At 43.5% G+C, this 25,096-nt stretch overlaps 1 protein-coding gene across 11 annotated transcripts in view; it reads left to right on the forward strand.

Annotated features, from left to right (window-relative positions):
* ZMYM4 (zinc finger MYM-type containing 4) overlaps positions 1–25,096 on the forward strand; it is a 64,826-nt gene that overhangs the window by 25,748 nt on the left and 13,982 nt on the right. For 10 of the 11 annotated variants that reach the window (XR_012897631.1, XM_075908937.1, XM_075908941.1 and 7 more), the window contains 14 exons: positions 233–485; positions 2,094–2,268; positions 2,362–2,574; positions 9,211–9,361; positions 10,480–10,595; positions 10,715–10,990; positions 11,636–11,786; positions 12,023–12,195; positions 13,587–13,737; positions 16,408–16,548; positions 19,071–19,108; positions 20,765–20,909; positions 23,504–23,622; positions 24,515–24,686. Coding sequence is in view for 10 of the 11 variants with exons in the window: in XM_075908937.1 (XP_075765052.1) it covers positions 233–485; positions 2,094–2,268; positions 2,362–2,574; positions 9,211–9,361; positions 10,480–10,595; positions 10,715–10,990; positions 11,636–11,786; positions 12,023–12,195; positions 13,587–13,737; positions 16,408–16,548; positions 19,071–19,108; positions 20,765–20,909; positions 23,504–23,622; positions 24,515–24,686 (2,274 nt within the window). In the remaining variant the exon portion in view is untranslated. The remainder of the gene's footprint in view (positions 1–232; positions 486–2,093; positions 2,269–2,361; positions 2,575–9,210; positions 9,362–10,479; positions 10,596–10,714; positions 10,991–11,635; positions 11,787–12,022; positions 12,196–13,586; positions 13,738–16,407; positions 16,549–19,070; positions 19,109–20,764; positions 20,910–23,503; positions 23,623–24,514; positions 24,687–25,096) is intronic. The other variant, XM_075908944.1, reaches the window with a different exon arrangement.

The following is a 25,096-nucleotide window of genomic DNA, read 5'->3' on the forward strand; positions in this document are numbered from 1 at the left end:
CTTGTATTTGAGAACCCAAGAGAGAATTAAATCTGACAGCGATGTAGATGTATGTATTTAATGGTAACAGTGGTGGAATTTGCTCCTGTGCAGAAGCCCACCACAAGTGGGGGGAAGGGTGTCTGTCCATCTGTCCCAGTTCCCTCAAATGTAGAGACTAGTCTTTTGCATAGGGTGAATTTCACCCAGTATATATTAGCTATTAACATATATTTCCTCTTGATTATTCTAGCTCCACAGTTGACATCAGGTTTCCAGCCTGCTGTGCCATCCTCTGGCATGAGTAAAATGTTGCCTTCAGTTCCAACCACTGCCATTCGGGTTTCCTGTTCTGGCTGTAAAAAAATCCTCCAGAAGGGACAAACAGCATACCAGAGGAAAGGCTCTACTCAGCTCTTCTGCTCCACGTTGTGCCTCACTGGATACACTGTTCCAACTTCTCGTCCACCAGCTTCGACCAAGAAGACATGCTCAAGCTGTTCAAAGTAAAGCCGCATTATAACTTATTCTAGTAATGACTAAAATTCAGATGAATAATAAAAGGCTTTGTTTGTGACGCATAGTTAGCTTGTTAGGGATCACTGTTTGCAACCTCTCCTCTCTTCCAATACCCACTTCTACCACCAATTTTCCCTTCAGAAATACATTTAATTCGAAAGTCAATGAAGTAAATTCAAGTTTTAGTAGCTGACTGTATTTCGTGAGATTCCCTGCAAATTCTACCTCTCTAAGCTATTTCACAAACTTCGCAGTAGGGGTAGTCTCTCTATTTAAGTTTTATCCATTAAGTTTTTGACCAAAGAAGCCACCTGAGAGCATGCTGTTGGCACTTCATTATATAATATCTAACCCTTGCTGACCTGAAGAGATTAAATCATTTAGCATGATTCTGGTTTAGGGAGATATCAGGTCCTAAATCAGATGCTCACAACTCTGTCAGGTATGGAAACAGAAACCTTACCCTTTATAGTACAGTCAGTGTTGTCTTCAAGTCGTCCAAGTCGAGTCTCGAGTCCCTAAAGTCACTTTCGAGTCAAGTCCCAAATCGAGTCTCAAGTCTTAATTTAAAAAATGTCAAGTCACTTTTGTACAAGCCATCAATATTGGCATTTTCGGACAGTTTTTTCACCAAGTCGATTTAATAAAATTAAGTCTCAAGTCGAGTCTCAAGTCACAAACAATGAACCCGAGTCAAGTCTCAAGTCGAGTCACCTAGGTGACTTAAGTCGGACTTGAGTTCAAGTAGTGGGACTCGAGTCGACAACTCTGAGTACAGGCATAATTTGAAAAACCTGTTCTGAATAAAAAGTAGCATTGAATAAGGATTTATTGTCTGCTTCTGCAGAAGCAGCTATGGTGTATATAAATTAAATCTTCTTTCATATCTTATCTCTAAACTAAACCAAGAGAAATTTTAGGTGTAGCTGTTCCATCTTGAATCAGTATAAAATATGTATCATAATTTGAAGCAAATTAATAGCCTTTGAAAGGGATGTAAGCAGCTAGTGAAGTCAACTACTTGCATTTTCTTCTCTCCCCCCCCCCCTCCTTTTTGCTGCCTCTATAGAGGCAGCAGCATGGGGGGAAACGGGAGGCTGCCACAAAGCAGCCTCTGCCCACAGCAGGCCCAGGTTTGCTGTGAGCAGAGGCTGTTCCACATCCTGCCGGGCTGCCTGCGTGCCCAGCTCCTACTACATTTAACTGTAGAGCTGCAGCGGGGGAAAGCTCTTGGACTCAGTGCGAGCTGGGACAGAGTCCTTCCCTTATCGACTAATGGTGTACAGATTGTATCAATTACCCACCTCTTAACATCCTTAATTTAAAAACAGAGACAGTGACATCAAACCAAACCAGGTTATCTAAGTTAATGTAAAGCAGCCACAACAGCAAAAACACAGCCAACCTTGAAAATAAGATTTTTAAACAAAGAAGTTATTCTGCAGGGTTTAGAGTCGAGGAAGGCTATTGTATTGAAATAAAGGCAATGGGAGTGAGGGACTATCATGCTGTCCTGTTGCTGCATTATTTCTGTTCCAGAGAATGTGTTTGGTTTGAACTCAAAGTTTATTCAGTGTCTTTTTTTTTTTTAATAGAGACATCCTAAATCCAAAGGATGTGATCACTGCTCAGTTTGATAATACAAACTCTAGCAAGGATTTCTGCAGTCAGTCATGTCTTTCCACGTATGAATTGAAAAGGAAACCTGTTGTTACTATTCATACTAACAGCATTTCAACCAAGTGCAGCATGTGCCAGAAGAATGCAGTGGTAACTTATATACAACTACTTTCTAGTTTGAATTTCCTGCAAATCAGAACAGTTTATCTCAGACATCCACTATTTTACTTTTCCTTTTTTTAGATTAGACATGAAGTAAATTATCAGAATGTTGTACACAAACTCTGCAGTGATGCCTGCTTCTCCAAATTCCGTTCTGCTAATAACTTGACTATGAACTGCTGTGAGAACTGTGGGGGCTACTGTTACAGTGGCTCTGGACAATGCCATGTTCTTCAAATAGAAGGACAGTCAAAGAAGTTCTGCAGTTCAACATGTGTTACTGGTTACAAACAGGTATTTTTTTTTATACTTATGAAACCTCCTGTGAGCCTTTGATTGAGAAGTTACTTTAATTGATAAGTGTGAACTTTAGAATTAGACCACTTAAGGAATAGACATGGTCGATTGATAGGAGACTTCAGGTCTTATTAACTTCCCGGAATATCTTTCTGTCCTTTGGTTTCTTAAGTTCAGCTCAAAAATGTAATTTTGTCTTCATAGCTTTTTTTCAGACTACCTTGTATGCCTAAAATGGCTTACCAGCATATGGTAACCTCCCTCATACTCCACTAGAAATAGACCTGAACCAAAGTCTCATATCCAAACACCACTAACTATAGAGAAATTCAAGTTGACTTCCAAACTATATCTCAAGCCTCTAAAAAAGAGCTGGGTTGAATATTCAAGCTGTAATGGCTAAGCCCTTTGTTATCTTTAAGTGTAGGAACCAGTTACCTGTTTGACACTTATATATGGTACCGTGTAGATTTGTAGCACTGTATAAGAGATCAGTAATAAGGCCCTGATATTTTTAAATTTAACCTCCATTTTGTGTTATCCATTCAGGTATTACGATTAAGATGTCAAGATACCCGATTTGCAAACAAAGTCAAGTATTTGGCTGATTAAATGGTGGCATTGTATCTGCAGTTAATTGATGTGCAGATGCAAAAATATACCTTCAAAACCATGATCCTTACTGAAAATTATGGCTTAAATCTGCTTTCAGGCCTGTTCCTTAGATAAAAAAGGAACTGGGAAAAGGGAGAAAAATGCATCTTTATGCAGTAGAAATCTATATGAAAGAATAATTTCAAACTTAAGCTTTATGTTGCATATCATTGGATGAATCCATTTGTGCTGCATAAATGAGTTGTTATATGTGTCAAACATTTTCATATGACAGTGAGTTGAGAAGCTTTATTTCCTCTCTTCCCAGCCCTGCTTGATTTACTGAACTTTCTGAACTTTAGTTTTTTTAAAAAAGTAGGTACAGTAGAGCCTGGATTATCCAACCTTCAGTAATCCGACATTCCGCTTTATCTGACCCTGCAGCTCCCGGGGACAAAGCGGCGCCGGCAGGAGCAGCATCAGTGGCTCCAGGGTGCGGGCCGAGGGAATGGCCCCGCTCGCTGCCCCGTCTCTTTCCTGGAGCCGCTGATGCCTGCAGCACCCGGGGACAAAGCGGCGCCGGCAGGAGCGGCATCAGCGGCTCCAGGAGAGCGAGCGGGGCCATTCTCCCGGCCCGCACCCGGGAGCTGCAAGGAGGGAAGGGGCTAGGGCCAGGCAGGGATAGGGACCAAGCAGCGCCGGCTACAGTAGAGTCCCTATCATCCAACATTTTCCGTTATCCGACTACCTGTCTGTCCCGTTTATGTTGCATAATCAGGACTCTACTGTAGTAGCCAATTGTTGCTATCCAGTGTGGATGGTCAATATTGTAGATTAGCTTACTAGACATACCCAAATGAAGCGGTGATTTAAATAATTGCCGCATCATTTAAATTAAAATGGCTGCCGTCCTGAGCCAATCAGTTGTTTGTCAGCTCAGCGCGCTAGTCTGGATGCTCCGCAGACGACATCAAAGGCATTTGTCGACAGCCCTGTTATGACTCGTGGGATGAGGTTTACTGGGGCGGTCGACAGATGCCTTTAACGTCAACCGCGGAGCGTCCAGACTAGCGCGCTGAGCCGACAAACAGCTGATCGGCTCGGCGCGGCAGCCATTTTAATTTAAATGACGTGGCAATTATTGGAATCGCTGCTTCATTTGTGTATGTCTAGTAAACTAATCTACATGGCTCTGTCACCAGAGCCATGTAGTCTAGACCAGTGGTCCCCAACCATCTGAGGCTGCCGGGCGCCAGGGGGCGTGGCCATTCGCCTGCCAGGCGCCAGAGGGCGGGGACACTTGTGTGCCCGGGGGCGGCGCTCCCCCCATAGCCGTGCGCCTGGGGCTGGCGCCATCCCCCAAGCGCTGTGCACCTGGAGCCACTCCCCCCTCCCCACAAGCGCCGCGCGCCCAGAGTGTGGGCAGCTAATTCGTGCCCGGGGCCGGCGCCTCCCCTCCCAGCACCGCGCTCCCAGGGGTGGAGAGGCTGCGGGGGGGGGGGAGGGGGAGTGTTCCCTCTAAGAGTTTCCTCCCATGAGCAGAATGAATTTTGTGTTGTACACCAGTTCCGAATTCATGTGGCTTATTTGGATGTGCCATTGTGGCACCCAAGTTATTAATAAATATCTACCTTTCCCCTCTGCTGCCATGTCTCCTCCCCTTGCTCCATCAACTCCCCTGGTGCCTGCTGCCCCCCAACCCCTCACCCTCCTCTGCTGTTCTGACTCCTGCCCTTCTCACTGCCCTCAGCCTTCCTGAGACCTGCCCCTCCTCCACCAGCCCTTCTCTCCCCCCTGTGCCCACTCCTCCAGTAGCCCCACTCTGATCATGTGAGCTACCCCTCCTCATCCCTTCGTCTAACACCTCTCTCGCCTCTCTCCTCTGGTGCTGGTCCCTCCCCTGCAGGTGTCTGCCCTTCTGCTTCACCCCCAGAATCCCCTGGCACCTGCACCTTCCCTTACCCCTGCACCCTTCTGGTGCCTCCCCCTTCCCTCACTGCCCCTACCCCTTTTGCCCTTTTTTCCCTGATGCCCACCCCCTCACCACCCTCTGCCCCCGTTCCCTTCATCCCCCTGTGCCCTCACACATGACTTGCTCCAACCCCACCTTCCTCATGCCTACCCCTTCTGTCAAGCCTTCTCCCAGCACCTCCCCCTCCAATCCCCAATGCCCTTTCCCTCTCCTCTTTCAGCATCACCTTGTCCCCCCACCTTGTCCCCCCTCCCACTGACACCTCCTCTCCTGCCCTTTTCCTCATTGTCTCCACTTCCCCCCCTAGCATTTGTGTCTCCTCTACCCTGTCCCTTTGGTGCCTTCCCCTTTCTTCCCCCTCTCCTCTCCCCATCCGTACAAGCCCCTTCCACCCCTTCCCCTTTCTTCCTTCTCCACCCTCCCCCTCCGCAAATCCCCTTCCTCTCCCACCCCTTCCTCTTATTCCCCCCACCACCACCTTCAGCTTCTGCCTTACAGCTTGCAGGGCTGGAGTCAGAGCCAGCCCAAGCTGCAGGGCTGGGGAGGGGCACCCTCAGGGCTCCGTATGGTACTGCAGGGCCGGGCGGGGGCGCCCCCAGGGCACTGTGCGGTGCTGCTGGGACAGGCGGGGGTGCCGCGTGGTGCTGCAGGGCCAGGCGCCGCGCTCAAGGGCGGGAGCACTCAAGGGCGCCGCGTCATACTGCCGTGCTGGGCGGGGGCGCTCACAGGCGCCTCAGGGGTGCCGCGCGGTGCTGCCGTGCTGGGTGAGGGTGTTCCCAGGCACCTCGGGAGTGCCACGCCGTGCTGCTGGGCCGCGCGGTGCTGCCAGGCCAGGTGGGGCCCAGGGCGCAAAAATGGCTCAGGCTAGCTGGCCCAAGACATCAGGGTGTGCCTGGGCACACCCCATGCACACGCCTATGAAGCCAGTAGCTGTATAAAATACCTGTTTCTGTATCACAGATATGTATTTTGTTAATACCTTTCCAGAGAAAAATCTACATTAAGATTTTGAGAGTATATACCAATAACTGCAGGGTACAAAATTATAAGAATGTTGTTTGTTCTCCCCAAAAAAATGTGACTTGAAAAATCCAGAGTTAAGGCTGAATTTAAACAATGGAACAATTTAAAGAAAATTATAGTCAAGGCACTCAAATGACTGTAACTGTCCTGTACTGTTGTCAGCCTCCATCCTCCTTCTTTATTCTCTTCCAAGTTCTGTTCCTGTAAATGATGCAAATAATTCCCTCCTCTCTCCCCCCACCCCTACTCTCTCTCTTCCAGGACTTTGAGAAATCGAGTTTATGGTTGAGATTATTTTGTTTTAGTCACTTGCTATCTCCCTCTTTTTTTTTCTTCATTTTTTTTGGTCCCCATTTTTAGAAGAAATTTTTAAAACATGGTAGCTGTAAAACTGTAGATCAGTGGAGGGACTTAGGTGTCTCTCTATTCCTGTGTTCCCTGTAAGCTGAGCTCTTGAGTGGCCACCCAGGAGAGATTCAAATGCCGCCCAGATGATTAGCTGAGTGTCCACAGCCGGCAGGGTGTTTCTGCTGATGGTGCACATCTGCATATGCCTTGGTGCACAGAACAAAATTTGTTCTGCACTTGAATGGGAAAGAATTAGAGGGAACAGTGCCACACCCTCACCTCTCTAACAACCCCACATCTCTAATAATCCCACATCCCCATTTCTTCTTCTGTTCCTCCAACTTAGTGCTGTGGGGAGCTAGTACAAGTGGAGAGATGACTCTGCATAGGGAGATGAGTGAGTGGCAATGTGGGAGGGAACAATGAAGCCATGTCTACACTAGGAAAGTATTTCAAAATTACCAAATTTGACTTAACTCCTGATTTAACAAATTCAGTGTGTCCATACTACGGGGAAGCCTCAACATTAGTCAGAGGCTAGCTCCATTAATTTGGGCACGCTACTTCAGACTCAGAGCCCCAGGAAGCACTAGGGAGTAATTAGTTCAAATTACTCTACGGAGTAATTATTCCAAAATAGCGGCACCAGAGCATCCACACTAATGTTATTTCAAAATAACTATTTTGGAATTAGCGTTACTCCTGATGAAAAGCAGGTGTACAGATTTCTAATTCCACAGCCTGTTCTTTTGAAATAACAGGTGTGGTAGTTTGGAGGCGCCGCTTATAAATTCAACTTTGGGGGAGTTATTTCAGAAAAAAGTCCTAGTGTAGACCAGGGCTGAGAGAGTCATCCATATTTCTCTAGTCCTTCATCTTCACCACTGATGTTACAATGGTATCTCTTAAGGACACTAGCTGTTGATTTATAATTATAACAAAAATATTCTGACAAATAGAAAAAAAAATCTCTAAGCTTTAGAATAGAGTAAGCATGCGGTATGGAAGCTGAAGAGCCTGTAGTTCTAATGTTCAGATTACCTAGGTCCAAAAAATTGGGATGAATTTCAAAATGATTATTTTTATCATGTTTGCTTGGAAAAAATAAACATTTCACCCAGAAAATGACCCACAAAATTGTTGTCTTAAGAGCTGATAGGACAAATTTAGACAGTAATTAATTAAGAACATAAGAATGGCTATACTGGGTCAGATCAACGGTCCATCTAGCCCAGTATTCTGACTTCCAACAGTGGCCAATGCCAGATGCCCCAGAGGGAGAGAACAGAACAGGGAATCATCAAGTGATCCATCTCCTGTCACCATTCGCAGCCTCTGACAGGCTAGAGATACCTTTCCTACCCATTCTAGCTAATTGCCATTGATGGACCTAACCTCCATGAATTTATCTAGTTCTTTTTGAAACCTGTTAAATTCCTGGTCTTCAGAACATCCTCTGGCAAGGAGTTCTACAGGTTGACTGTGTGCTGCGTGAAGAAAAACTTCCCTTTGTTTGTTTTAAGCCTGCTGCCTATTAATTTCATTTGGCGATCCCTAGTTCTTATGTTATGGGAACAAGTAAAAAAAACTTTTTCCTTATTCACTTTCTCCGTACCAGTCATGATTTTATAGACCTCTATCATATCCCTCCTTATTCTCCTCTTTTCTAAGCTGAAAAGTCCCAGTCTTTTTAATCTCTTCATATGGGACCTGTTCCAAAGCCTTAATCATTTTTGTTGCACTTTTCTGAACCTTTTCCAATGCCAATATATCTTTTTTGAGATGAGACCACATCTGTATGCAGTATTCAAGATGTGGGTGTACCATAGATTTATATAGAGGCAATAAGATATTTTCTGTCTTATTCTCTATCCCTTTTTAAATTATTCCTAACATTCTGTTCACTTTTTTGACTGCTGCTGCAGTTAAACATTGAAAAAAGGGATTTTAGTTATGTTTGTACAAATCTCAGCATAAGCTTACTATGGAGACCTTACTGGCACCACCATAATAATATTTACAAAGCTGATAAAGAAAATGAAAGGTTAATAAATCTTTTATTGTTTTTATATAACTTAACAGTTATATAACCAAAATAGTATTCAGTTCTAATCAGCTGCTTGTTTGTGATATTTTAAATCTTTAAATTGTATCTAATCTGTCTTTCGCTTGTGTCCTTCCACAAAGTTCTGATATTACTTGATTACAGAAGCAAATGCATTTTTAAGGTTAGGAGATGGGAATTAACTCTATATTCAGCTCTGCCATGGACTTTGTCTCTGTAGGCAAGTAACTTCACTTGTCTGTGCTGTTATCTTTCCATCTGTGAAAATGGTGATATTGCATACCTACCTCGCTGGTGACTTGAAAGTGAATGTTAGCAAAATATTTCAATGACTCCAACAAAAGCTGTGAGATGTGTAATTGTTTGTGTTGAGGCCCCAATCCGATCATGCTAGGTACTATTTAAACACACAGAAAGACAGGTTTACAGTCTAGATATAAGATAAGAAGTACAAACAAATATGAGGAAGCATAAGACTACATTAAGAAATATAAGTATATAACATTATGATAACTTAAAATGTGAAATTGTATTTCTTATTATGTACGTATAATATGCCTAAGTGCTTCATTTGCAGGTTTGATGCAAATTTTAAGCTCCAAACGAGTGACATATTTTATTCTTTCTACAGAAGTCAGCAAAAATTACACCCTGTGCACTGTGCAAGTCTTTGAGATCTTCAGCTGAGATGATAGAGAGCACAAATAATTTAGGAAAGACAGAACTCTTTTGCTCTGTTAACTGCTTGTCAGCCTACAGAGTTAAAATGGTTACATCTGCAGGTAATTTTATTTCTTTGTTTTTGTTTTACATCCATAGTTCCATCTAGTTTAGACAAAATGTAATTCATTTTGAAAGCAAACTTCATAATAATTGAATAATAAGCTGAAATCAGAGCTATGCATTTTCTTGTTGTATTCATAACTATTAAGTTTACAGTGCTTACAGTATAAATACTGTCTTACTTTGTGTGCTTGATATAAACTTACTTGTAGAGTATCCACATCTGTAGCCACAAAAATGAGCCATGGTTGTCCAAATTGATACCCACGGGCGTGGATACCCATGGGTATAAAGTGAATATCCGCAGATTTGCAGGATTCTACTTACTTACATGCTTAGGATGCTGATAGCCCTAAAAGTGGCTCTGTCTGTTTTTTTGATATCTAATAAACTCTTTGTTTCTTGGCCTTTGTTTGCAAAATACTCCAATTCTTTGTAGGCAAATGTCTTTCTCAGCCAATTAGCCATGGGATTTTACCAAGGACCATATCTTCTTTCATATTCTGTGTACACTCTGTTCCAATGTTTCAATTATAATTTTAAAAAATCATAGCTTTTCATCTAGTCAAAAGCACTTGGCTGACTTGAATCACTCTAGTACTTTGCTTCCTGTATCTTGTGCATAGTTCATGATATTTCTGCCAAACCCCTCAAAGGTATTATTGTTTAAACAGCAACTTTTGTGTTTTTTCTTTTGTTTTAAGAGGGGTGAGTGGTTTATGTGTCACAAATGACAGAAGTCAGAAGTTTTGCATTTTAATATCCCAGATTGGGCTCGTTTCCCCATTGGCTTTAGTTTCTGTCCCTCAGATGCTTCTCCTGTAAAGTGAGCAAATTCTTACTGACCTACCAGCATTACTGTGGGCATTAATTAAGTAAAGTTTTACACAGGCACTAAGTACCAGTATTGCAATGCTCATGTCAACGTACCATAAAGTGCTCAATTTCTCCTAGCTGCTGCTGCTTATTTGCTAGGAATTTGGTCATATTCTTTCTTAAACATATATCTAAATTACGAATCCTTGTTGGTTTGGGTACGCACAGTATAAAGCTATTTGCAGTGCTTTTGTTTGTTTTTATTAACTGGGTTTTCTTTTTTCATTGTGTTTTCCATCAGGTGTCCAAGTTCAGTGTAACAGCTGTAAAACTTCAGCAATCCCTCAGTATCACCTGGCTATGTCCGATGGGAGCATACGCAATTTCTGCAGTTACAGCTGCGTTGTAGCTTTTCAGGTATCATGTCTAAGACTTTCTTTCAAAGTTCAATTAATAGAGTGGCAGACTAGTGGTATAATCACCAAGAGATGGGTTTCCTGTTGCAAAATGTACCTTCCTCAATTGCTTCCCAACAGAACTTGTTCAACAAGCCTACAGGAATGAACTCCTCTGTGGTGCCCCTGTCACAGGGTCAGGTTATTGTGAGCATTCCCTCGGGGGCAACAGTATCGGCATCAGGTGGCACTACCTCGACTGTCTCCCCCAGCTCCATGAGCAGCTCAGCTGCAGCTGGTCTCCAGAGGCTCGCTGCTCAGTCCCAGCAAGTCACTTTCGCCCGCACGGTTGTGAAACTCAAGTGTCAGCACTGTAACAGACTGTTTGCAACCAAACCTGAACTGCTTGACTACAAGGTAATGAAGATCAGGGCTTTGCATGCAGCTGTTTCTGAATCAGCAATATACACGTAACTTGGGGCAAGAATCTGGAAGTAGTCCCTTGGTGTTGCCAGTTATTGGGATTTGGGTGTTAGGTTCAGTACAGCAAAACCACTATCAAAATTGGCTTTGACTTGCTTCTTTTGTGATTGCCTCCAAAGGAAGACAAAGGGTTAAATGACTAGGTAGGCAGCATTCCTTCTTGCCCCTAGAGATGATCCCTGTGGTCTGGCGTGAAGCTTGTTGGTGGGTGCATCTATGGGAACCTCGTGCAGCTGTGGCCTGTGCCACACCCTTTCTAGGGACTTCCCTCTCCAGTATTATCAAATGGTGACTTTCACCAGCACTAGAAATCCCTTGCTTGTTTGTTTAACTGATAGCTCAGTGGTTTGAGCATTGGCCTGCTAAACTCAGGGTTGTGAGTTCAACCCTTCAGGGGGTCATTTAGGGATGTGGGACAAATCTATCAGGGATGGTACTTGATCCTGCTGTGAGGGCAGGGGATTGGACTTGATGATCTCTCAAGGTCCCTTCCAGTTCTATGAGATAGGTATAAAAATACTGGTGTTTTGGGGTAGGGGACAAGACTTGGCATAATAGAATTATTCTCACGTATTACAGGGTAAAATGTTTCAGTTTTGTGGGAAGACCTGCTGTGATGAATATAAGAAGAGAAGTAGTGTAATGGCAATGTGTGCATACTGCAAAATTGAGAAGATTATCAAGGAGACAGTGCGATTCTCAGGCATAGACAAGCCTTTCTGTAGTGAAGGTAAGACTAAGAAGGCCTATGGGTGAGGTAAATCCTAGAAAGCATCTAACTCATTTAGAGTTACAAAATGAGAAATTTCATCTATTAACCTAACTTGGGCTTTGTCCATGCTTTTCACTTTTATGATCAGTTTTAATAAATTATTATAAAGTCACAATTAAGTGCAAGAACTACACAAGCACCTTAATTTGATATAAAATAAATGTATTTTTTGTTCTCCCTTTGATGTCTCTTAGGTTGTAAACTGCTCTATAAACACGACTTGGCTAAACGCTGGGGTAACCACTGTAAAATGTGCAGTTACTGTTTACAGGCTTCCCCCAAATTGGTCCAGAATCACTTTGGGGGGAAGATGGAGGAGTTCTGCTCTGAAGAATGCATGTCTAAATTTACGGTTTTGTTCTATCAGGTAAGTAGCTTTCATGCATCACCTTCTGAAATTGAAATGCCATAACCAAACTCTTACAGCCAAAGAGCTGTGTGAAACTCTACAGTAGACTTCTGGTCTTGCATAGCTGTGGGAGCTGAATGAAAAAGAAATCATTGCTCTTTGTGGTTTTGAATTTGCTGTCAGAATTAGATATTTGGCTCTTCAGCCCTAGTTATTCTCTGTGGGTATGTCTACACTACCCTCCTAATTCGAACTAGGAGGGTAATGTAGGCATACCGCACTTGCAAATGAAGCCCGGGATTTGAATTTCCCGGGCTTCATTTGCATGAAGCCGGCCGGTGCCATTTTTAAATGCCGGCAGTTTGAACCCCGTGCCGCGCGGCTACACGTGGCACGGAGTAGCTAGTTCGGATTAGGAAGCCTAATCCGAACTAGCTACTCCGTGCCGCGTGTAGCCGCGCGGCACGGGGTTCGAACTGCCGGCATTTAAAAATGGCACCGGCCGGCTTCATGCAAATGAAGCCCGGGAAATTCAAATCCCGGGCTTCATTTGCAAGTGCGGTATGCCTACATTACCCTCCTAGTTCGAATTAGGAGGGTAGTGTAGACATACCGTGTCTGTCTTGGGCATGCACATCTCACTAACTTATGCATCTATAATTCTAAAATACTCTTTCGGTGTTGCTGCCAGGCTTTGCTGGGAAGATATGCAATGGCAGAAAGGGGAATTGGATGCCCAGGTTCCCTTTGTGCCTTTGAATGCCCCCTGCCCCACAAAAATACAAGTTGTGAACACCGGTTGTATATATAAAGGAATTTCATGGGAAAATACAATCTTACATTTTCATTCCTTAGGCAAGCTTTGGGCAACCTAAGCTAGTGAATGGGCCATATGATTGTCCCTCCTTCATCTCAGTGGGCCGCAAGATTGTTGTAACCAAGATGGTCTCCTGGAATAGGGTAGTTCTGCTAACTGTGCTTACTCACTTAGAATTTGTGGGGTGTGCCAATTGAACTATAGCAGTGCTTTGATTGGAGCACATTGCTCTCATAGTCAGTGATGTATGCAATCAGCACACCCCTCATGTCATGCACACCCCTCATGTCATGTGTCTTTGCCTTAGGTGAGTGTCACTTTAGTAAAACCGGTAGGAAAAAAGCCATGCAGATGGAAACCAGCGGAATCTGGCAACCCGGCGCGGGGATAACAGTAAACAGAATGTTTTCCAGGTACCACACAGAATCCTGATGTGGTGGTGCCAATAAATGTTGCAGCTATTCTAAAAGTGCCAGCATATAAGCTGAAAGGTTTATTTGGAGCTACATGGGAAGGGAGTCACTTACATGCAATCCTTGTTATCCTGATATTTGAGTGTGTTTAATTTTTTCCCATGCTGTTTTTTTTTTAGATGGCAAAGTGTGATGGTTGTAAGAGACAAGGTAAACTCAGTGAGTCTATGAAATGGCAAGGGGAGATCAAACATTTTTGCAACCTGCTTTGTATTTTGATGTTCTGTAATCAGCAAACTGTGTCTGAACCCCCACCTCAGAACAACACAGGTAAAATAGGATGTGAATTAGAACATAAAAACAGAACCATTGCTCTGGATAATGTAGGATGACCATTTCGTGGAAAACTCGGTGGACCTTTATATAAATAATATAACATACTGCCTCCTACTGAGAGACTGGCCAGTGGACTAGCATCTTGGCAGGAGATTAGACTAGACTCTTGCAGTCTCTTCTAACTCTAGGATTCTAGATACAGGGCAATGTTTATCAACCTTTTTTTGCTGGCAACCCCCTTTGGGCTTAAAAAAATTGTGATTCCTCTACTAAGCTGTATCCTGAGCTCTGCTGCCCAGGGCTGAAGCCTATAAATTAGTTTCATGGGCAGTTGCCCTTTCCTGATTCCCTCTAATGCAAGCCCTGCACTTATGATCCCTCCAAATCCAGGCTGAGAAACACCGATATAGGGCTGTTCTGCCTCTGATTATTTTAATCCTCTATAGCAGAGAAACAAGATTTATTGGTATGTTAAGTGGATACAAATGCTCAACATGGAGAAAATGAGACAAATTTAAAATTACATTTGAGAGTCACTGTTTGTGGAGCACATTTGATTAGAATAATAACTGTTGTGGAGATGTCAGGCACCAGGTTTTCTTAAAGCGATCCATGTAGCATCATCACATTTGGCAGAATTTAAGCATTCATTACAAAAAAATTGTAAGCTTCTTGATTGTGAAGACAAACTTTCAAATGTGAAGAAGCGTCAGGGGGTAGCTGAGTTAGTCTGTACAGGATAAACTTAAAAAACAACAAATGGTCTGGTAGCACTTTATAGACTTCAAAACATGTAGATGGTATCATGAGCTTTCGTGGGCACAGCCCACTTCTTCAGATGACCGGAGTTTTGAGTTTAGGATGTTCAGATCCAAAATAAATAGGGAGAGGGGGGAAGGGGAAAAAATGGAAAGGGGTGGGAAACAAGGAGCAGAGGGTATGAAAATATCAAAGGGAAAACTAAATAGACAGAACTGGTAATCAGTAAGCACCTAAAATTTGGATAGTTAAAAGAAGCAGATAAGGATCATAGGATAGCAGTTAGAGAGGAAGGGTACTAACACACTTCAAATGTGAATACTGTTTAACCAATGAGGGGTTGTTTTCCCAAATGTATAGACATTTTGAAACAATGTCTCTGTGCTCCAGTCTCCTTAGGTGTTGTTGACTCAAAGTACTAGTGTTTTAACTTGATGTAAGGTGTAGCTTTTCCTCACTGATTGTTTGAGCAGATGAACTGGGAAGGAGGGTGGAGGTTCACCCTAAAGGAATAGGAATTGTAAGTAGTAATGAAGTGTTAGAGGAGAGGAAGGAAGGAAGAGAAAGGGAAGAAATAGTAGTCCTCTAAAAGAGGGGCATATTCTGCCAGTGAATGATAGCAAGTGCAACACAGTAAGTTACTCACCAAACAATAGTATTAAAGTGTATGGTATGCTTCCAGGCCAGATTCTACCCTTGATCCTTGTGCACATCTCCTGTTGATAGTAGAGGGGCTTTTGCTATGGATTGAGGGTAATTAATTTATACACCTGCCGTTACTAAAACATTTGACACTCCTGGGCTGTGTCTACACTGGCATGAATTTCCGGATCTGCTTAAAACGGAATACTATTCCGTTTTCAGTTTTTCCGGAAAAGGAGCGTCTACATTGGCAGGCTGCTTTTCCAGAAAAGCATCTGTGGCCAATGTAGACGCGCTTTTCCAGAAAAGAGCCCCGATCGTCATTTTCGCGATCGGGGCTTTTTTCCGGAAAAGACTACTGGGCTGTCTACACTGGCCCTTTTCCGGAACAGTGTTCCGGAATAAGGACTTATGCCTGAGCGGGAGCAGCGTAGCTTTTCCGGAATAGTGGCTGATTTTGTACAGTAGAGCGTCGTTGCTTTTCCGGAAATTCAAGGGCCAGTGTAGACAGCTCGCAGCTTATTCCAGAAAAGCAGCTGATTTTCCGGAATAAGTGGCCCAGTGTAGACACAGCCCTGGTCTAATGTAAAGTTTCTCAGTTAGTGTGTGTTTTAAATGGCAAAGGTAGTGATCTGTATCAGGGCCCTGATTTGCAAAAGTTAGACATTCCTGCAACTTTATCTGAAACTGATACGCTACAGGTGTGCAACACTTTTGAACATGTAGCCCTGTGTTTGGAATAGTACCTGAGACTGCAGGGAACAGTACCTCTGGTGAAATATGGTAGATGTGGGGATTATGAATGTCAAAGACCTAAACAAACTTTTGGCAGTGAAGAGTCTTGTAAGACAGTGTTACAATGCACCTGAGTTATTTCAATTGTAAGGTTTTTGGGGCATGCGTGATCTCTTATACCACTGTTTTGTGCAGTGCCTAGCACAGATGAATCCCATTCTCAGTTGGCCTCTGGGCACTTATGTAATAAAACATCATAATACAAAATAATACAAATGCAAAGGCCTTTTCGTGCTGTGATGAACTCCTGACATATCCCACTGACTGGGTAGCATGGTTTGCATATGTAATTTAAAGAAACAGATTTTTTTTTTTAATTTAAATTGAAAACCTGCAGTTGACACTTACTCACTTATAGTAAAAAGTTGTGTATGTATTGGAGTGGAGGGTGGGTCTTGCATAATATGTTACACCAGTTAATAGTAATATTAATGCTTACATTATCTTTCTTCTGCTCATTCTAAACAGCAAATCTTTCCATGGCACCAACTTCTTCATCAGGCCCTCCTTCTCTAAGGAAGGATTCCACTCCAGTTATAGCCAACGTGGTATCCCTAGCAAGTGCGCCTGCTGCCCAGCCCACAGTTAACTCCAACAACGTCTTACAAGGTAGGATTTCTCAGTACAAACCCACAATGTAAATACTTTGAAATTATGTATTTTGGTTGCTCATAGATCTGATATGTAGCATCATAGAATCATAGGACTGGAAGGGACCTCAAGAGGTCATCGAGTCCAGCCCCCCGCCCTCAAGGCAGGACCAAGCTCCGTCTACACCATCCCTGACAGATGTCTATCTAACCTGTTCTTAAATATCTCCAGAGAGGGAGATTCCACCACCTCCCTTGGCAATTTATTCCAATATTTGACCACCCTGACAGTTAGGCATTTTTTCCTAATATCCAATCTAAACCTCCCCTGCTGCACTTTAAGCCCATTACTCCTTGTCCTGTCCTCAGAAACCAAGAGGAACAAATTTTCTCCTTCTTCCTTGTGACACCCTCTTAGATATTTGAAAACCGCTATCATGTCCCCCCTTAATCTTCTTTTTTCCAAACTAAACAAACCCAGTTCATGAAGCCTGGCTTCATAGGTCATGTTCTCTAGACCTTTAATCATTCTTGTCGCTCTTCTCTGTACCCTTTCCAATTTCTCCACATCTTTCTTGAAATGTGGCGCCCAGAACTGGACACAGTACTCCAGCTGAGGCCTAACTAGTGCAGAGTAGAGCGGCAGAATGACTTCACGAGTTTTGCTTACAACACACCTGTTGATACAACCTAGAATCATATTTGCTTTTTTTGCAACAGCATCACACTGTTGACTCATATTCAACTTGTGGTCCACTATGACCCCTAGATCCCTTTCTGCCATGCTCCTTCCTAGACAGTCGCTTCCCATCTTGTATGTATGGAACTGATTGTTCCTTCCTAAGTGGAGCACTTTGCATTTCTCTTTATTTCTGTTTACCTCTGACCATTTCTCTAACTTGCTAAGGTCATTTTGAATTATGTCCCTATCCTCCAAAGAAGTTGCAACCCCACCCAGTTTGTTATCATCTGCAAACTTAATAAGCGTACTCTCTATCCCAATATCTAAGTCATTGATGAAGATATTGAACAGTACGGGTCCCAAAACAGACCCTTGAGGAACTCCACTTGTTATCCCTTTCCAGCAGGATTTAGAACCGTTAACAACAACTCTCTGACTACGGTTATCCAGCCAATTATGCACCCACCTTATCGTGGCCCTATCTAAATTATATTTGCCTAGTTTATCAATAAGAATATCATGCGAGACCGTATCAAATGCCTTACTAAAGTCTAGGTATATGACATCCACCGCTTCTCCCTTATCCACAAGGCTCGTTATCCTATCAAAGAACGCTATCAGATTAGTTTGGCATGACTTGTTCTTCACAAACCCATGCTGGCTATTCCCTATCACTTTATTACCTTCCAACTGTTTGCATATGATTTCCTTAATTACCTGCTCCATTATCTTCCCTGGGACAGACGTTAAACTGACCAGTCTGTAGTTTCCTGGGTTGTTCTTATTCCCCTTTTTATAGATGTCCTGCTACTGTTGAAGTCAACAGTCCTAGTTCTTTGTTTTTCACTTATACCACTGCAGAATGAATGTAAAATGTCACCAAATTAAAATGGCAACAGTTTCACGTTCACTTTGCATGGGTGCAAATAACTGCAATGAAATGTTAATGAAATTAGCAGAGAATTGGGCCCAATGGGAATTTATACTTATGTAGGATTAGGTCCTTACTGTTAGGCTAGGGATCTCCAACCTTTTTAAGCATGAGATCACTTTTAAGTGCAATCCAGGATCTACCTCAGACCCAAATACCCTTGCCTTGCCTCCTTCATGTGTTGTCTCTGAGGCCCTGCCTCTGTTCACTCCATCCTCCCTCCCTCCCCCATCCTCCCTCCTTTTCACCAGGCAGGGGCAGAGGCTTGGGGCACAGGATCTGGCCTTTGGCTAAAAGATTTGGAGTGGTAGCGATGCTCTGAACAAGCCTGGGGCAGGGAATTGGGGTGTAAGAGGGGGTTCAAGGGTGCAGGGTTCAGGGTTCAGGGAGAGAGTTTGGGTCCAGGGGGGCTCAGGGCTAGGGCAGGGGCTTGGGGGTACATAACTGGGGCAGGGGTTTGGAGCTGGCAGCAGCTGGACACTGCTTACCACAGGTGGCTCCTGGATGGTGCAGTGGGGCTAAGGCAGGCTCACCCCTGCCTTGGCCCTGCATCACTCTCAAAAGCAACCAGCAAACTCCCTCTATCTCAAGCCCTGTTGTACCCCCCCCCTCCGCCATTCCATCTGTGGAGATAGAATACAGGGTGGGAGGGGGGAACCCTGACATCAGCGCCCCCTCCTCTCCCTTCCTTGCCCTGCACAGCAAGCAGGAGGCTCCTGGAAGGGGGAGGCAGCACCAAGGCAAAGGGCAGGAGATGCACAGCAGTGGGGGGAGAGGTAGCTGCTGTGCTGTGCTTGACAGCCTCTTGGCCAAACCAGTCAGGATCACCTGTCAGAGGCTCCAAGATCTACCAGTCGATCCCGATCTAATGTTTAGTGACCACTGTTAGGCAATACAGAAATTAAGTTGATGTTGTTCTTATTAACAGGTGCAGTTCCTACTGTGACAGCAAAGATCATTGGAGATGTAAGTTTTGTAAAACAACCCTTCCACCCTCCCCCTCTGCTTTCTTCAGACATACTGATTTGTTACAAATATTATCCAAACATTGAATACCTCTGTTACATATGTTACATTGCAGCAGTTATTTCAGCTCATTTTTTTTTCTGACGGTGGCTGAGATTTAAAATACATCCAGCTTGCTGATAACCTTCATCAATAGCTAAAATTTGTACTGTACATAAGTCTTCCTTCTGATGTACACTGGTAAACTGATGGTATGATGTTCTAAACCACAATATGCACATGAATGCAAATGTGGAGTTTCTATTGTAATCTGATTATGCTGTTAGAATAGATGATGAAAGAAAGAGAGCAATTCAGCATAATTTGCAGGAAATTAGGAGCAAAACTAGTCAGTCTGCTTACTGTCAAAAAGTGATCCCAAATTTGACATGGTTGGCATGTTCTACTTTTATATATTTTCCCTTGTAGTGACTTCACATTCGTTTGCCTAGTTGAGGGGATATTTCTAATTGTATTCCCCACGTGGCATCTGAAAACTAAGCTGTGTTCATTCGGAGTCTTAGATATTTGTTAAACAGTTGAGGTTTCAGAATCAGAATGTAGCCAACATTATTTGTTATCTAAAACCAGACACATTCTTGCAGGTTTATTCCCCACAGTGTTGACAGTAATACAGGCAGTCCCCGGGTTACGTACAAGATAGGGACTGTAGGTTTGTTCTTAAGTTGAATTTGTATGTAAGTTGGAACTGGTACATATTGTAGGGGAAACTCTAGTCAAACATTTCTCCAGAGCTCAGTTTTATTCTCTCTGGGTATGTCTACACTACCACCCTAGTTCGAACTAGGGTGGTAATGTAGGCAACCAGAGTTGCAAATGAAGCCCGGGATTTGAATTTCCCGGGCTTCATTTGCATATTGCCGGGCGCCGCCATTTCTAAATGTCCGCTAGTGCGGACTCCGTGCCCCGCGGCTACACGCAGCACGGACTAGGTAGTTCGGATTAGGCTTCACGAGGAGTAGCGGTAGTTCAGAATAGGAAGCCTAATCCAAACTACCTAGTCCATGCTGCGCGTAGTCGCGGGGCACAGAGTCTGCACTAGCGGACATTTAAAAATGGCGGCGCCCGGCAATATGCAAATGAAGCCCGGGAAATTCAAATCCCGGGCTTCATTTGCAACTCCCCCACATACCCCCACATAGACATACCCCCACACCTCACTTCCCTCAGTCCTTTATTCTCAAGCTGAGGTGTCTGCTGAGAAGCCGCTCCGCATCTCCCATGTCTCCTGGGGGGAAGGGGGGGGGCGCTAGCTTCGTATCTCCCTGGTCTGCTGGGGAAAGCAGCTAGTGTGGGGTTGCCTCACCCCGTTTGTAAGTTGGGATCCAATGTAAGTCGGATCCATGTAACCCAGGGACTGCCTGTAAATAAAAATACACTTTGCTTCACTGACAGAAATGAGAGAGAGTGAAGTCACATGAGGAGCAAATAAGATACCATTTTTGCTATTTTTATGTGCTGATCACACTTGAACAGCAAAGCATATTGCATGTCAAATTTTAAATGACATGTGGGAGGCTTGTATCTCATATTGTGACAAAATACCATAACTAGAGATACTGACCTTGACATAATTTCTTTTCTCTTTTAAACCAGGCCAGTACTCAGACAGATGCCCTGAAACTACCACCATCACAACCGCCGAGACTTTTAAAAAACAAAGCATTATTGTGCAAGCCGATCACCCAGACCAAGGCCACATCTTGCAAGCCGCATACCCAGAATAAAGAATGCCAGACGGGTATGTATGAGAGTGCCTTCTTTAATTACAAAAAAAAAAAAAAAAAAAAAAAGGGCAAAGGCCTGATTTACAGATAAATGAGTAACACTATGGATGTGTCTAGACTACATGGCTCCGTCGACAGAGCCATGTAAATTAGTTTATTCAGCATAGTCAAAGAAGCGGGAATTTAAATAATCCCCGCTTCATTAAAATAAACTGAGTCTAGACTCAGTGCAGTCAACAAGGGAAGCCTTTGTCGACCGCTCTGGTATGCCTCGTGAAACCATGTTTATTTTAATGAAGCGGGGATTATTTAAATCCCCGCTTCTTTGACTATGCTGCATAAACTAATTTACATGGCTCCATCGATGGAGCCATGTAGTCTAGATACACCCTATGTGTGACAAGAATATATTTAAAAAAAAAGAAAAAGTTCTGCTTGATTGCTTAGTGCTCTTATGTATCCTGTTGCATTTTAACTATGTAAGACTTGGTCTCAATTTCCGTTCCTTAAAGTTTATGAAAGCTGCACGTGGAGTGCATTTTGGAATCAACTCTAACTTTCACAAAGGTACTGTCAGGTTACAGATATAGAAAGTGAAACAGGGAGGACAAGTAACATGCTCAAGGCTACAGAGGGAGCTTATGTCACTTTCGAATTAGAATTAAGGAGTTTTTGGCTTCCAATTTGAGCACGACATAAAATCATAACAGTCTAGTACTCACTGAAATCATCTTTCTTCTAATATACAGAGGAGCGTATGAAATACCTATTTCTCCCTCGTTACTCGTGTCTATAGTGGTGGGGAACATCGACTAACAGAAAAAATCAGTTGGGGGCCACTCACCTGCTGGGTGAGGGGGGAGAGCACAGAAGCTCAGTGTTTCCCCTGCAGTGGGATGAGCCACTGTTCATAGCACCAATTCTCTGGGGGTCCATGGAGGAAGAGGTGCTGGAACAATTTTTACAGTGGGCATGCTGAAAGCCAATGGTCCCCAAATTATTTACTTGGTACCCCCATTACCTCTGTCCATGCCCCCTCTCCCCAAAGTTGGGGCCAAGACTGGACCTTGGCTTTGGATGGGGTGGAAGGTAAAAGAATGTAGACTAGGTAAGGGGGCTGAGACTGGAACCACAACTGGGGGCCTGCGGCAGAGCCCAGTGCAGGGGACTGGCAGCAGCCAGAACCCACACAAAACCTGGGATTCTAAGGCACTCCCCCCCCCCTCCCCCCCCCCCCCCCCCCACACACACACACACCCTTAATTTAATAGAATCATAGAGCTGGAAGAGACCTCAGGAGGTCATCAAGTCCAGCCTCCTGCCCAAGGCAGGACCAATCCCAAAAATTTCCACACACCTGTGCGAGGCTCAGGACTTCCAGCTAGTGCTCATGGCTCGAGTCCTGAGAGAAGGTCTCAGGGGGCCATGGGCTGGATGAAATTTAGCAATGGGCTGGCTTGGGCCCATAAGCCATAGGCTCCCCATCCCTGGTGTATATAGTCACAATATTTTTTATGTCTGATTTTTACTCCTAACAGTTTCTAATACCAGCACTAAAATTAGATGTCACTTGCAAGTAATATGCAGGGGATTTGCTAAGAGTGGAGCTTCAGACTCAACATGGGTGGGTTATCCATTATGTAACTGGATATGGAACAATCTACTTGGCATGTGCAGATGCATTTTAAAAATAAACATGCTGGCTTTTTATTGATGCAGACAGTGGCACAGATTTGGCATCCTTTCCAAATAGTTGATCTAAACCAGGACCACTCAACTTTGGAAGCCCCAGGGACAAAAATGATTCTCTCAGTACATGTGGAGGGCAGCAACTTAAGCGTGGTTGCATATACATGCAAAAATATATGTAAATATATGCAAATAGCTTCTTTCACACTGATGGGCATGAAACAAAGATTAAGGCAAGACTACACAACACGCAGGCCCCATTTAAGTCAGTTCTGCTGATATGAACAAAATGCAATATTTACACCCGACAGCACTTTTAATGAGCAATGACAGTCTAGGAATTTAATTACTAAAACACATATCTACAGAAGACCATTATATTGACTACTTTTTTGTTTTGGCTCCCACCAGCAAGCTTCATCTTGAGCTCCACATGAATCCAAACTGCACCACAGGCCACAAATAAACAGGCTGAGGGCCATGCCGCATGATGAGTAGCCCTGGTCTAAACTTTTTAGTGCCCCATTCCAATTTGAGTGAAATTAATTGCAAAACTCCCATTTAACCCTTTGGGACCAGTATTTAGCCCTTGCCATACAAAGGGGGTGAGAGCTAGTCCAGTGAAGAGTGGCCTAAGTCAGAGCTCTTGACTTTCTGTGATAAATGTATGTATCTGTCTTCACAGGAAGCCTGTCCTGTATTAGGGAGATCTGCCTTTTTATTATCTACTAAGAGCTAGGAACAGGAGTGTGTGCACTGGGATGAACGTACAAGGTTGTGCATGGGTAGTTACAAGCACAAGTCACTGTTAATGAAGTTAATAATAATTTTCCTGGGATCACTCTGAGATATTCCTGAGTGTCATACTCACCTCTGCCTCTGGGATCCAAAACAATTTTTATTTTTTCAAATATGTCAGAGGAAAATGAAGTTCGACCCCAAATCCTTGTGGTGCCTGTTCCTGTACCAGTGTTTGTGCCAGTGCCCCTTCACCTCTTCACCCAGTATACGCCAGTTCCACTTGGGGTCCCAGTGCCGGTAAGCTACCCTTCAGCTCGTCTGACATGTTGTGGTTCTGTGCCCTACAGTTTAAAGTTGGGTCTCGCTAGACCAAAGAGCAGTGTGGGTTATATTTGTTCTTACTTTGTCTAAACACATCCCAGGAGGTAGTATTCAGGAGAAAAGATGGTTGCAAGAGCAACAGTCATGTCACGTTGCCTTAGAGGTCACTTAAAATTGAATACCCGTCCTCCAAAAGCTCCTCTGATGTTGTACCTTTAAATTATAACTCAGAGATCCCAACTTTATCATCAAAAGATTTAAATTGAAGAAAAATTTCTGAAATCTTCAGACTGAGTTTCTCTTTGTAGATGAATACCTAATGATGTAGCATTTCTGCTACTCTCCCAGGGAGCTTTCAAAATCTCTGGCAATGTAAGTTCAGAGAACAGACCTCCTTTTAGGAAAAAAGTTAGCACGGGCTAATCTAGTATGAGACTCTTGGGTTCCTATTCAAAGCCTGTTTTCTTGGTCCCAGGGATTTGAGGCTGGTGATATGTTCTGACATGGAGCTCTTGTAGCACTCAGATCTGTCAGTTATGGAACTCTTGAAGGGGTTGGGAGGGAATCCCATCCAATCCTGTTCTGCTTGATTGATTTTTGGTCAATATTCAGGATCTTAAAAATTGGAGGGGTCATAAAGCTGGCCAGTCGGGGAAGGTGGCAGAGAGAATAAGAGGAATCCTTCAGGTTACTGCAGAGATGCAGCGAGTTGTCCAATCTGCAGATTATCTGTGTGGCCCCATTAGTCTAAGCCAGAGGAAGAAAAATAGTTGGGTTCTCTTTAATACATTTGGTATGCAAAAAACTGCTTAATTTGCTACAAAACAAGTCACTGCTCAGAAATCTGAACTTTCCTGTGTGTATCTAGGTACCAGTTCCCATGCTTATCCCAACGACTCTGGACAATGCCGACAAGATCATAGAGACTATTCAGGACATCAAAGAGAAGATTCCCACAAATCCGTTTGAGGCTGATCTCCTTCAAATGGCAGAAATGATTGCAGAAGATGAAGAGAAGGAAAAAACGCACTCTCATGGAGGTATGTGATCATTTTCAAAAGGACACTAAAGGAAGCATTCATATGAAATGAGAGTAAATGTTAGCTTTGTCTGCATTGGACTAAGGGCCCCTGTATCATGCTATGATAAGTCTTCCTTTTGCCCTATCAGCAAACTGCTTTTTTATTTTCCCAAGGGCGAATGCAGTGAAAATGGTCTTAATCCATAAGGGATTTTGGTTACCTGTGTAAAGCCAGGATGCCTTCTTGAATACTTAAACACCAGGGCCATTTAGAAATAATTTTGCTTCCATATCCTATCATCTGTATTTTTTTTATTGTTTGTTTTGAGGACATTGTTTTTATTCTTTAAAGCTCATTCATTGTTGCTGCTTGATTCCCATTTCAGGTCCTGATCCCTCGGACTCAAAAGTAGCACTTGTGATTTTTGT

Source organism: Pelodiscus sinensis, chromosome 25 (genome assembly GCF_049634645.1).
Source record: "Pelodiscus sinensis isolate JC-2024 chromosome 25, ASM4963464v1, whole genome shotgun sequence".
Lineage (NCBI taxonomy): Eukaryota > Metazoa > Chordata > Testudines > Trionychidae > Pelodiscus > Pelodiscus sinensis.